The sequence below is a fragment of the Armigeres subalbatus genome, chromosome 3 (genome assembly GCF_024139115.2).
Source record: "Armigeres subalbatus isolate Guangzhou_Male chromosome 3, GZ_Asu_2, whole genome shotgun sequence".
NCBI lineage: Eukaryota > Metazoa > Arthropoda > Insecta > Diptera > Culicidae > Armigeres > Armigeres subalbatus.
Window position 1 is genome coordinate 122,824,713 of NC_085141.1, and position 12,926 is coordinate 122,837,638.

The 12,926-nt window shown below is 40.2% G+C and overlaps 2 protein-coding genes across 4 annotated transcripts in view; one reads left to right on the forward strand and one right to left on the reverse strand.

Moving 5' to 3' along the window:
• Window positions 1-12,926, reverse strand: part of LOC134227125 (uncharacterized) — a 197,099-nt gene that overhangs the window by 46,179 nt on the left and 137,994 nt on the right. The gene's annotated exons all lie outside the window — the stretch shown is intronic.
• LOC134227123 (regulator of G-protein signaling loco) overlaps window positions 3,235-12,926 on the forward strand; it is a 152,300-nt gene continuing 142,608 nt past the window's right edge. Inside the window, exons 1-2 of one of the 3 annotated variants that reach the window (XM_062708401.1) lie at window positions 3,235-3,989; window positions 4,066-6,678. In XM_062708401.1, the coding sequence (XP_062564385.1) occupies window positions 4,099-6,678 (2,580 nt within the window). In that variant the 5' untranslated portion in view covers window positions 3,235-3,989; window positions 4,066-4,098. Of the gene's footprint in view, window positions 6,679-12,926 lie in introns of all 3 variants that reach the window. The other 2 variants (XM_062708399.1, XM_062708400.1) reach the window with 2 other exon arrangements.

Genomic DNA, 12,926 nt, shown 5'->3' on the forward strand with positions numbered 1-12,926 from the left:
TCCGTGATTCAGCTCCTGGACAAGATGAATGTGCACTTCGTAGCTATCTGTGGGGATTGCAACATTAATTTCCTCTCGGTGATAATATGTATCTATAAATGCATAAGAAAAGAAAGGAAATAAATATCGTGTTGATCGCAATGCCAACCAGCCCCGGTACTGTGACTTCTATTTATATGATCAAAACGCCTGCCTCTCTTTTTGTTATCGTAAATAACACCTACCTTTTGATATCATAAGATTATCAGCGTTACGGACTTGTAACCCTTGTAACACGTTTGGCAATGCTGTTTGGTGTTTTCTGGCAATGATGATGGATGTATTAAGGGTACCATTTTTATTCGACGTACTTTTTCCGGGACTTGTACAAAACACAAAACCGTGCTAAATTCCACAACGAACTGTTTTTTCGCGCAAGTATAAAACAAACAGTGTAAACAAGTTTCCTCTCTTTCTTGCGCAACTACTATCTGTCAAAGAAGATATGTTTTCGTCTGGGGAAATGATCGTTTAACAGTTTTTGGATTGAAAAGAAGAACTTTTAAATTTATACTGGAACCCGACGAAAAATATTTTTTTTCCAAAAGCAAAACTTTCGTTTCCGAAAAAAAAACTTTTATTTTCAAGAAAACTAGCTACTTTTTAAATAGAAAGCTCAAAATATTTGTAAAAATAATGTTTGTTTTTTCTGTGTAGGTACCACTACCGAATGATAACGATTGGAAATTCCCGGCAGGGACTCTTATTCTCGGCATAAAACCAATTATTGCAATGCTATTTCGAAGAAAACTTCATCATTGCGCTTGCACAAAGCTAATCAATAATGTTCTGTAGAAGGATTTGAAGAGCCTGAAGGGAATGCATGTCGTTTTTACAAATGTTAGGTACAATAATAACATGATAATATTCACGCTATTACTTTGGATCTTGTAAAATAATTATGAGTTGGGTGGGATATTATTATTTCAAAAAGAGATAACAACTGTGTGAAATTTTCTAAAGCACATATTAGCCAAAACGAGTATGCGCTTACATGTTAAGATACTGAAAATAAATATTCCTATGAACTTTCAATGCGCGGGGAGGGAGGAAGGATGATTATGAATATCTCTTATTTAAAATACACCAAAATTCGACAGAAAGATTTTCCAAAGTTTTTGAATAACTTAAACATGGTAATAATATTGATCTCATTACTATTCTGTGCGGGAATCTGTGCGAGGATCTGTGCTTGGATTATATACTAAACGGCCTTCACCGGGAATACATATTGGATCTAGTTTTTTTTTAGTAACACCATCAGACTAAATTAAAAACATCAAAATTAGATACTAAGCAAATCTGTTACAATACATTAGAAATACATTAGTATAAATTGTTACCATATATTGTACTATAAACTCACTGTAAAACAGTAATACAATTTTGATACTAAATTTCAAAACAATACGCATACCATTGAATTTATTGTTTACCATAGAATAAATGGAACATGTATTGTTTGTTCGATAAGCTCTATGGTACATTTTTATACGGGCACTGCCACCTGAAAACATTTTCACTTTTGCGAGCGAAAAATTTGCTAGTGCTGCACTAGCAAGCGCAATTGGGTTGTTTAGCTCAGAAAAATATCGAGTTTTTTGCAGTTTAATATAAAGAGCATGCTTTTCTGATCTCCGACATATTTTTATTTTGTTTGTAAACCTTTTATTTACATTTTTATACAGCAAACAATAAGCCATTTTAATCGATAGAATGACACTAACATTCATAGAATGACATTTGGCCCATGCAGCATAAGAACAAATTTTTAGTCCCATATAAATTTCAAATGCAAATTAAAAATAGTTCCGGGGCTCCAAAAATTCTGAAAAATTGGGGTTAGGCTTAGTTTTTTATGCAGATTCAGAATATGTAAAAACATATGTACCCCTAAACAACCCAATTTCATTTCTGCGAGTTGAAAATTTTTAACGCTTAGCAGTCACACATTGCAAGCGAGCGTTTGCTTACGAGTTGTTATTTGTTTGCATGCAATCACTTTCAGTGTAGTCAGACAGGCAAATTTTCGACAGTTGTCACTTTCTGCGAGCAAAATGCTCGTTGCGAGTGATTTGCTTGCAACGTCTGACGGCACCTTAAGAACCAATTTCTTCACCTCCGCTTAACTCCTAAGCGGTGCTTACCCATACGCTTAAGCCCCAAACGCAATACAACGGAACGGCGACGGAAACAGAAAATTTGACAGTTAGTCCATATATTTTCTGTCAAATTTGCCGTTTCCGTCGCCGTTCCGTTATATTGCGTTTGGGCCTTTAAACCTGGTTTAAGCACTAATACTAAAGACACACTGGTGGTACAAGTACCACGGTTATATACCCTAGTACATATTGTACCATGGTTTTCCACGTTGTACCAGCATGGTACAAGGTGACACACTAGTGGTACAACTTGTACCATGGTACGAATACCACCAGTGTGTCATTAGTATAAGCGGAGGTGAAGAAATCGGCCCTAAGAAGTATTTGATATACATGTACTTGTTGATACATTTGATAAATAAAATTTAAATTTAACTGATTTTTAATTTACTTGAAAAATTTATTATAAATCCGGAAAAATTCGCTTGCGGCGAGACAAAATCGTTTTCAAAAATGGGTATTTATTTACCCATTTTCCAGCAATTTTGTTTCTTCCTAATGGGTAAAATAATACCCATCTATTGACAGAAACCTCTTTTACCCATTAATGAGTAAACAGGATTTACAAAAGATATTTTAGTTACTAGATAAAGATTGTCGCTACTGTTCCCTTTGTTCTGCTGTCCGAAACATGTGTGGTACATACCTGTCAAATCGCATGGATTTTCCTTCTTTGACATTTAGCTCCCCTATCCTCGCCAGCAAAAGATGTTCCGGACAGCGACGACAGCGACAATCTTTATCTAGTAACTAAAATATCTTTTGGATTTACCCATTAAATGGGGAGAGGCACTTCTAGCGAAAATGGGTGTTTTTTCACCCATTAATGGGTTTTTGCAAACAACCGTGTAGCTGTCAAGTTGAGTGAAAATGACTTAATTTTGGATTGTTTCGAATTTCAGTGAAAATAATGATGCCAAAACAAACGTCAAACGCAAACGGCTTGCGCTGGGCGCTTTGCACAAAGCAAACACGCCGATGAAAATATGTAATGAAGAGAAGATCAAAAAGAAACGGGTGGAAGAAAAGTAAACCAAACCAACGAAGAAAATCTCGATCGTCGTTCGTTTTCTGGTTTAGGTGGTTGTGTTTATGTCCCGCGATTTCGAGTGCAAAATTACCGTCCCAAAGTTTTGTTTTTGTTCAAAAACCTTAATAAAACAGTGGATGGCAATACCTAGTGGAAGGCGTTTATAAAATTGATCAAAATAAAAGCTGAATTTGGGGTTAAAAGTCCGTTTGAAAATTGAACAATATCGGAGCCAAGGCAAGACAAAAAAAAGTCTCAGTGACTTCAATTCGCCTGCAGCAAGGAACGGGTCGGTTGGTCCGCAGCATCGCATTCGTGGTCATGAATATTGTGGATGAGAGATGAGAGGCAGAAACATAAAAATTCCGATTGTATGCGTGTTTTGGTGTCTAATTTTTGCTAGTTTGGATTATGAAATTGTGTGACTTGTAACAAAATACAAAATACTGAACGAATCTATTGAAGGGTACCAAGTTTTGGAAGGTGAAGCTGATTTGGTATGAGACAGTGCTGAATAAAATGAAAAGCCTTTGTCCACAAGAAGATTGTTGAACCTGGGTAATGTTCGAAGATAATGACAGCTTTCTATAGTTAAAGATTTTTGTACATGTGTATGCGTGATAAATAGTGGAAAGGAATGCAGCAGCAGGCCCATCCATCGAAGTGTTTCACAACAGCAAAAATAATTGGACGATCGACGATCGGTGGATTACTTGTGAAAGGCAACAAATTGAACATCGAGTCCGGGGGTGAAATGAGTATGGCCTTGTTACCATGTTTCCGTGATTTTCCCCAAAGCACTGAGGAAATGTACTAAAAAGCTTGATTTTTTAGATCGTGGAAATTGATCGGGAACTAACAATCGGAATGCACGGTCACAGAAGAAGGAAAAAACGTCCCAGCTACGGCATTCGGACGGTGGAGGTCAACAGAGGATTCAATGGGTTCGGATTCACAATTTCCGGGCAGCAGCCATGTATTCTGTCGTGTATTGTGGCGAATTCACCAGCCGACTTGGCCGGACTGAGGGCAGGGGACTTCCTAATCTCGGTGAATGGTCTGAACGTATCGAGGCTGCCTCATGAAGCTGTAGTACAGCTTATTGGAAATACTTGTGGAGCAATTAAGATGGCAATTGCGGAGAATTATTACTCGGACAGTTCGGATGATGACATTCTGTTTCAGGGCAGTCAGCAAAGGGCTCGACCAAAGTATCCCCATCATAAGACTAAGTTCAATCGGACCACTGTCGTTGGGAAACAGCCCAATCTATCTCCAGCCGATCTGGTAGGAACATGTGAAAGTGCCGCATCAATAATGGTGAACGATTCTCCAACGGCTTACAATGTAATTCATAGTCCTAACGCGAGCAACAGCTGTGATATTTCAAATGTGAGTGCAATGGTACGATCGGTTCAACTCGCTCAGGAAGAGGAACCTCGAGCAGGACCGTCACAAACTCGGGAAGAACAGGAAGTTCTGCTGGAATACAAAGCAGTTGTCGGCTACCTCGGTACCATTGAAATGCCTAAGCAGATAGCGACAAGTTCTAAATTGCAAACGGTTCGAAGTTGCATCAGAAAGATGAGACAAGAGAAACGGAATCCAACGACCGTTCTAATGACGATCCTTCCGTCCTGTTTAAATTTGATCAATACTAGCAATGCAGTGATTGCCAAATATTCATCAGTTCGATTGAATTACGTGAGCAGCAGCAGTGAAAATGATAACAGATACTTTGGACTGGTTACATCTGCTATCTACGCCGACGGATTAATGTGTGAAAATTCAGAAATACTCAATGAAAGGAAGGATCTTGTAATTTCCAACAGTTGTCACGTGTTTGTCATTGATTCCAAACTTGTTGATCATCCCATACATTTAGAAAAGGCTGATTTATTCAAGATAATTTGTACAAAAGATCCAATTACAAACCTGTGCCTAGAATTTCCTAGTAATTCGGAATACGTGGTCAATCTCATTCGTAGCATGTACAACCTTAAAGCACCTATCAAACCGGAGGGTGTTCCGTACGGCAAACCACCTGTGGCACGAAGTCTCAATCTAGATCAAGCTCCACGTGGCTATCATCGAGCAATCAACGATCCTCGTCTGAACCCACGAGCTATTGATGATGCTCATGATCTACTGGTCTCAAATTCTCCCCAGCCGAGTAATCACAGTGAAATAACAACGACGTCTAGCAATTCGGACTCCGGTATTGGGTTTCATAATGACTGTCGCAACATCTCCGACAGAATTCTTGTGGTAGACTTTCCGGGTATATCCAATCATCAGATAGCTAACGTTCGTGCACATTTTCGCAAATCTGTCCCATTTGGTGCATTACCCAATCGTCCCACCGGAATTATCCACGAGGTTCCTCCAAAATTAGACCCTATACGGAATATTCGTTCAACTTTGGGTCCTGATCAATTCTGTCCTCAGATATACCACGGCAAATCAAAATCCGCCGATTACAATTATCCATCGACCTCTGGTTTGATCGATCGTCTAACGGTACGAGCTCGTCCGGACACAAAAGCGTTCATATCTGACCGCTCTCCGAGTAAAGACAACGCTCTCAACAGTTTCAACGATCAATCCCTCCCCAAGTATGAATCGCTTTATCCGCAACACGCGACACTAGACGATGGATGGGTATCCGGAAAAACCGTCGACGATTTAGGCAACGTTGTTCAAGAACGCCCCGTTGATGTTCCCAAGCTCGAAGAAACATTCCTCGATCTCCAGTGTTGCAACAATGATAACGTGAAAAATAGCATGCTCGCCGCTCGATCTTGCGACGATATGATTTTGTCTCTCGAAAGGGAAATCTTCGACTCGAAAGCCCCGCTCTCCATCAACGATCTAGCTCTATTGGCGGATAAGCCGTTCACACCAGTCGAGCAGGAACACGTGTTCTTACAGCCGGCGAAACCCATCAAACGATCGAAGAAAGCTTGTGCTCATAAAAATGAAGCTGCCGGTAAACCAGTGGACGATGCATCCGTTTGTGGGTCCTCGTCCAATAGGTCCAGCTCGCAACTGATGTCCTACAAGCTTAGCCCGAAAGTGTTTGGACTGTCGCGGCCCATGTCGATGAGTTTCGAGAACATCTCCAGTGTTGCCTTGGTGGGCGATGCACGTAAGCAGTCCAAGGATAGTGGTAAAGACGAACATGGATCTAGTGGAGGTGACCGAAGAAGTAGACCTACGAAAAGGCTTAGTGGGGGGTTCTCCGCCATTTGGGGGAGCTTGCAGGAGCTGAGAAGTAGCACGAAACATCAGGAGGATAATAATAGTGTTGGTGTCGGTGACGCTGGAAGTGGTACAGTGAGTGGGGCTGAAGTGTGTGAGAAGTCCAAGCGGAAACAGGAACGACGACTAAGTGGCTTCAAGATTCTGGAGGCAACGTATAGTGAACCGAATCTGCGGTATGATGAGGTAAGTCATTGGCAACTCTGTTGATTTGATTGACACGAATAAATCGTTATAGTTGTAGACTTTTGGGTCTTCAGGTTTACATATAAAGGATGACAGGAAACAATACTTTTAGTAGCGCACTTTATTTGCATCCGTGTTCTTCCAGTCTTCCACTCACCGAGACTAACTGTCATCTGTTCTGTTTATTCCTGTTTCTGGCTACTATGATTATACCTCCACGGTGTTAGACCAGCACATAATGGAATTTACGAATGAACTAGAAATACTAGAATAAGAGATCGGCGAAGACGCCATCTTGTTTCCAATCGAACCGTTACAAGCGGTTCCAATTCGACTTGTTTACATTTTGCATCCATAAGAAGCGAGCAAAAAGTGCTGCCAGTATAATTTTCACGATCTCAGGCATTTTCATACGTTGCCATTTCGACAGATTTTCACTCCGCCGATCTTTGGTTATAGGGTTGCTAGAATGAACTTCTTATTGGTTTTCTTGTGCTTTCTGAGTTTTGTTTACCTTGTATTATGAGTCTATATTAGAGGGAAACATCTAGATATGGAACACATAATTATGGGGGCACGGCAAATGCTGGGTAAAGCGTACCAATGGTACTTCGCGTACCTGAAGGAATAAAACAGACCCCATCTCGCGGTCCTTAGCCTCTTACCCAGCAACTCCTATCCCTATCGGTAGGATCGGTAACCAACCCCGGTGGGAACTATGGTCATATGCTGACAGGGAAGGGGGGGAGGGGGTTGCTCCTCTCCGGAGGTGCAAATCTTACTGAGTGTCTGTTCTCCATTTCAGGATCGCCTCACAACGGCGTCTGTTCTCCATGTTAGGGGCGGCTGATCATCGTCCGAGTGTCAGCGAGAAAGTCTAAGTGAAATTGTGCACCATGGTCCACCGGGAATAAGGAGGAATGGTCCTCCGGAAATTTGGGGGTTTGGTGTCAGGCCCTGCAAGCCAGCCTTTAAAAAAACATACGCAACGAACAATCAGCAAGAGAGTACGGACCGGAACCATCGGCGAAGACCACTGCGACGAAAAGGGACTAGCGATTGGAAACTCGGTTCGTGGAACTGCAAATCTCTCAACTTCATCGGGAGCACACGCATACTCGCCGATGTGCTCAAGGACCGTGGATTCGGCATCGTAGCGCTGCAGGAGGTTTGTTGGAAGAGATCAATGGTGCGTACGTTTAGAGGTAATCATACCATATAACAGAGCTGCGGCAACACACACGAGCCTGGAACAGCTTTCATAGTGACGGGCGATATGCAAAGGCGCGTGATCGGGTGGTGGCCGATCAATGAAAGAATGTGCAGGTTGAGGATCAAAGGCCGGTTCTTCAACTTCAGTATAATCAACGTCCATAGCCCACACTCCGGAAGCACTGATGATGATAAGGACGCATTCTACGCGCAGCTGGAACGTGAGTACGACAGCTGCCCAAGCCACGACGTCAAAATCATCATAGGAGATTTGAACGCTCAGGTTGGCCAAGAGGAGGAGTTTAGACCGTTTATTGTTTATTGGAAAGTTCTGCGCTCACTGCTGGAATACAGTCAAAGCAGCCATTAACGACGCAGCGGAGAACAACGTCGGGTATATGGGACGAAGTCGACGGAACGATTGGTTTGACGAAGAGTGCAGACAGATTCTGGAGGAGAAGGACGCAGCGTGGGCGGTCGCGCTGCAGCAAGGTACCCGGCAGAACGTGGAACGTTATAGACGGAAGCGGAGACAGCAGACCCACCTTTTTCAGGAAAAGAAACGCCGCCTGGAAAAAGCGGAAAGCGAGGAGATGGAACAGCTGTGCCGTTCTCAAGAAACACGCTCTATCAGTTCTATCAGAAGCTCAATGTATCCCGCAAAAGCTTCGTGCCGCGAGCCGAAATGTGCAGGAATAAGGATGGGAGCATCTTGACGGACGAACGTGTGGTGAACAAAAGGTGGAAGCAGCACTACGAGGAACATTTGAATGGCGCTGAGAGTACAGGCAGTGAAAGTCAAGGTAGCAGAGGAGATGACTACGTCAGTTCAGCGGACGATAGAAGCCAACCAGCACCTACATTGAGGGAAGTTAACAACAGCTAAAGACCAATAAAGCAGCTGGTAAGGATGGTATCGGAAAAGCTGGCCACTTGCCTGGACAAACTGATAGTCAGAATCAGGGAAACTGAACAGCTACCGGAGGAGTGGAAGGAAGGGGTTATATGCCCCATCTACAAGAAAGGCGACAAGCTGGAATGTGAGAACTTTTGAGCGATCAACATCCTTAACACCCAAAAGGCCAGGCTCTTTGAGACAGCGACATTTGAAAGACAGAGATATTTGAAAAAATCATAACTTTTTTATTTTTTTTTCAATCTTGATGAAATTTTGACACAAGGTCCAATTTTTATTCTAGTTTTGGCTGCACACTGAGTTTCTCGGACTTTCTGGATGGTTCCGGAATTATTCCAGATTCTCTTGGGGTACCAGCAAACTGGTGATTGGGGTATTTCGCCAGTTACTCAATTTTTCTCTATGAAACCCATATCAAACAGTATAAAACAATATTGCCACACTAATAACGAGTCTCATAGCGATTTTTCCGAAAATTAGTCTTCCATACGGACATCCCCAGGAAGCTTCCAAATGTCCCCAGGGAACCTGTAAAGGGGACAATTTGTATTTTGCTCCGTAACATGTCGTGTGACGGCTCTTTCTCCACAATTTTTCATGAATATACTCGCTGTTGTTATAAAAGTGGTCTATGGTCAATTTGGCCACTCTTGTGACGCCCGGAATGCCCCCAGGGAACCTGTAAAGGGGACACTTTCGATTTTGCTCCGAAACATGTCGTGTATTTAGGGACGATAATTGGTATCACTCCTTGCAGCAGCTTCCGTATTTGTTTATAGCATTAACATCTCCTCGTCGAAAAACTCCATAAATGCTTTTTTAGGTAAACTTATTTTATTTATTTATTTATTTATTTATTGGCTGTTGATTCGACATTATATAAATTCACAATTATTCTTATGCTTATTTTACTTAAACTTAGATTGAAACTTTTGTCACGTTCAAGTTTTGCATCATTTTTACGAACTTCGGAATACCACTTAAAATCTCCTGATTTGTTAAAAAATGTCGTTTCATCCTCTTCGTACACGCTCATTTTTTTTTCTACTTAATAGTGAGTAGTTTTCTATTGCCGTCTCTTTTTTTCCCACAGAAATTTTACTCACTTTTGATAAAAAGTGGAACCACTCACAATTTGAGTAGTTCCACTTTTTTTAAAAAGTGAGTAAAATTTCTGTGGGATAAAAAGAGACGGCAATACAAAACTACTCATCGGTGAGTAAAATCGAAATGAGCGTGTATGCAAACGGATGCTCTTCAAAAAGCTCTTCGTCGCTGTTCAGATCCCAGACGAATTCGTCGACATCAGAATGTACGTTGATTAGATCCGACTCCGATGAGCTCTCCATTTCTACAACAGGTTTTTTTTTTTTTTTTTACCTAATTTTATTTGCTAATTATCTAATACATGCATTCATCTCTTAGACTAGGTGTTCCGTGTTTTCTTAACACTATCATCCTTATTTGCTATGTTACTTTTTAGTTATTATTAATACATTTCAATTGCCTCTGGCAGTTAGAATTTTTCCTCTGGTTGAATTGAACCATGTAGGAATTACAATGTTTTCAACTTAAACTAAACTTAACCTATTTTATACTAAGGGTACAAGGAGTTAATCGTTGCAATAGAAGATTGCAACGATTTTTGTCTAAAATTGGAAATTATTTTGTTGGACATTTGTTGCAATGTCTCAATATTAGAAATTCTATGAAGTTCATTGGTACTATACCACGGAGGCAACTTCAGAATCATTTTCAAAATTTTATTTTGAATCCTCTGGAGTGCCTTCTTTCTGGTATTGCAGCAACTAGTCCATATTGGCACAGCATACAACATGGCAGGTCTAAAAATTTGTTTGTAAATCAAAAGTTTGTTCTTAAGACAAAGTTTTGATTTTCTGTTTATAAGTGGATATAGACACTTAATATATTTGTTACATTTGGCTTGAAGGCCTTCAATGTGAGTTAAAAGTTAATTTTTGATCTAGCAGAAGTCCTAAATATTTAGCTTCGCTAGACCAATTAATTGGAACCCCATTCATAGTGACAATATGTCTGCTAGAAGGTTTCAAATAAGAAGCTCTCGGCTTATGTGGGAAAATTATAAGCTGAGTTTTGGAAGCATTCGGGGAAATTTTCCATTTTCGTAAGTAAATGGAGAAAATATCCAAACTTTTTTGCAATCTACTACAAATGACACGAAGGCTTCGCCCTTTGGCTGAAAGGCCCGTGTCATCTGCAAACAAAGATTTTTGACACCCTGGTGGTAAATCAGGTAAGTCAGAAGTAAAAATGTTATACAATATGGGCCACAGTATGCTGCCTAGGAGGACACCAGCCCTTACAGGTAATCTATCAGATTTAGAATTCTGATAGTTTACCTGCAGTGAGCGATCTGATAAATAATTTTGGATCATAAGAAAATTATTTTGAGCTTTTTAGTGGAATGTTTTCACCTGTCATAAGACGAGTTAAAACAATCCCATTGAATTCCACCACTTAATTGTATCCTGACAGATACGTATTTCGACCTCAACAGTAAGGCCGTCTTCAGTGTCTCGTACTTGACTCGACGAAGTCGACGAAGTCGAGTCAAGTACGAGACACTGAAGACGGCCTTACTGTTGAGGTCGAAATACGTATCTGTCAGGATACAATTAAGTGGTGGAATTCAATGGGATTGTTTTAACTCGTCTTATGACAGGTGAATTTTGGATCAGTTTAATGATGTACAGAGGAAAATTAAAATTCATCAGTTTCACAATCAAACCTTCATGCCAAACACTGTCAAATGCTTTCTCTATATCAAGAAGAGCAACTCCAGTCGAATATCCTTCAGATTTGTTGAGCCGAATTAAATTCGTTACTCTTAATAACTGATGAGTGGTTGAATGCCCATGGCGAAAACCAAATTGTTCATCAGCAAAAATAGAATTGTCATTAATATGAACCATCATTCTATTTAAAATAATCTTTTCAAACAGTTTGCTTATTGAAGAAAGCAAACTGATTGGGCGATAACTAGAAGCATCAGCTGGATTTTTGTCCGGCTTCAAAATTGAAACAACTTTGGCGTTTTTCCATTTATCTGGAAAGTATGCCAATTGAAAACATTTGTTAAATAAATTAACCAAAAAGGATAAAGAGCTCTCAGGAAGTTTTTTGATAAGTATGTAGAAAATACCATCATCACCCGGGGCTTTCATATTTTTAAATTTTCTAGTAATAGATCTCACTTCATCCAAATTAGTTCCCAACGAAGGGTCAAAAACATTCTCTTGATCGAGAATGTCTTCGAAGCTCCGTGTAACCTGATCCTCAATTGGACTAGTGAGACCTAGACTAAAATTATGGGCACTCTCGAACTGCTGAGCAAGTTTTTGAGCCTTTTCGCCATTTGTTAATAAAATTTTATTTCCCTCTTTAAGCGCTGGAATTGGCTTTTGAGGTTTTATAAGAATTTTTGTTAATTTCCAAAAGGGTTTCGAACTGGGATCCAACTTCGAGACATTATTCTCAAAGTTGGTATTTCTCAGAATAGCGAAACGTTTTTTAATTTCATTTTGCAAATCTCGCCAAATAACTTTCAACGCGGGATCGCGAGTTCTTTGGTATTGCCTTCTTCTCACATTTTAAGACGGATCAGTAGCTGAAGATCGTCGTCAATAATAATGGAGTTGAATTTAATTTCACATTTAGGAATTGCAATGCCTCTGGCTTCGACAATTAAATTTGTCAAAGATACGAGAGCATTATCAATATCACTTTTGGTATCGAGAGGAATATCAACATCAAAATTCCTATCGATATACGTTTTATATAAATCCCAATCAGCTCTATGATAATTAAAAGTAGAGCTGATTGGATTATAAATGGCTTCTTGTGAGATTTCAAATGTCACAGGAAGATGATCAGAGTCAAAGTCAGCATGAGTTACCAATTGGCCACACAGCTGACTTGAATCCGTTAAAACTAAATCAATTGTAGAAGGATTTCGACTGGAAGAAAAACAAGTTGGTCCATTGGGATATTGAATAGTATAATATCCCGCAGAACAATCTTCAAATAAAATTTTACCATTGGAATTGCTTTGAGCATTATTCCATGAACGGTGTTTGGC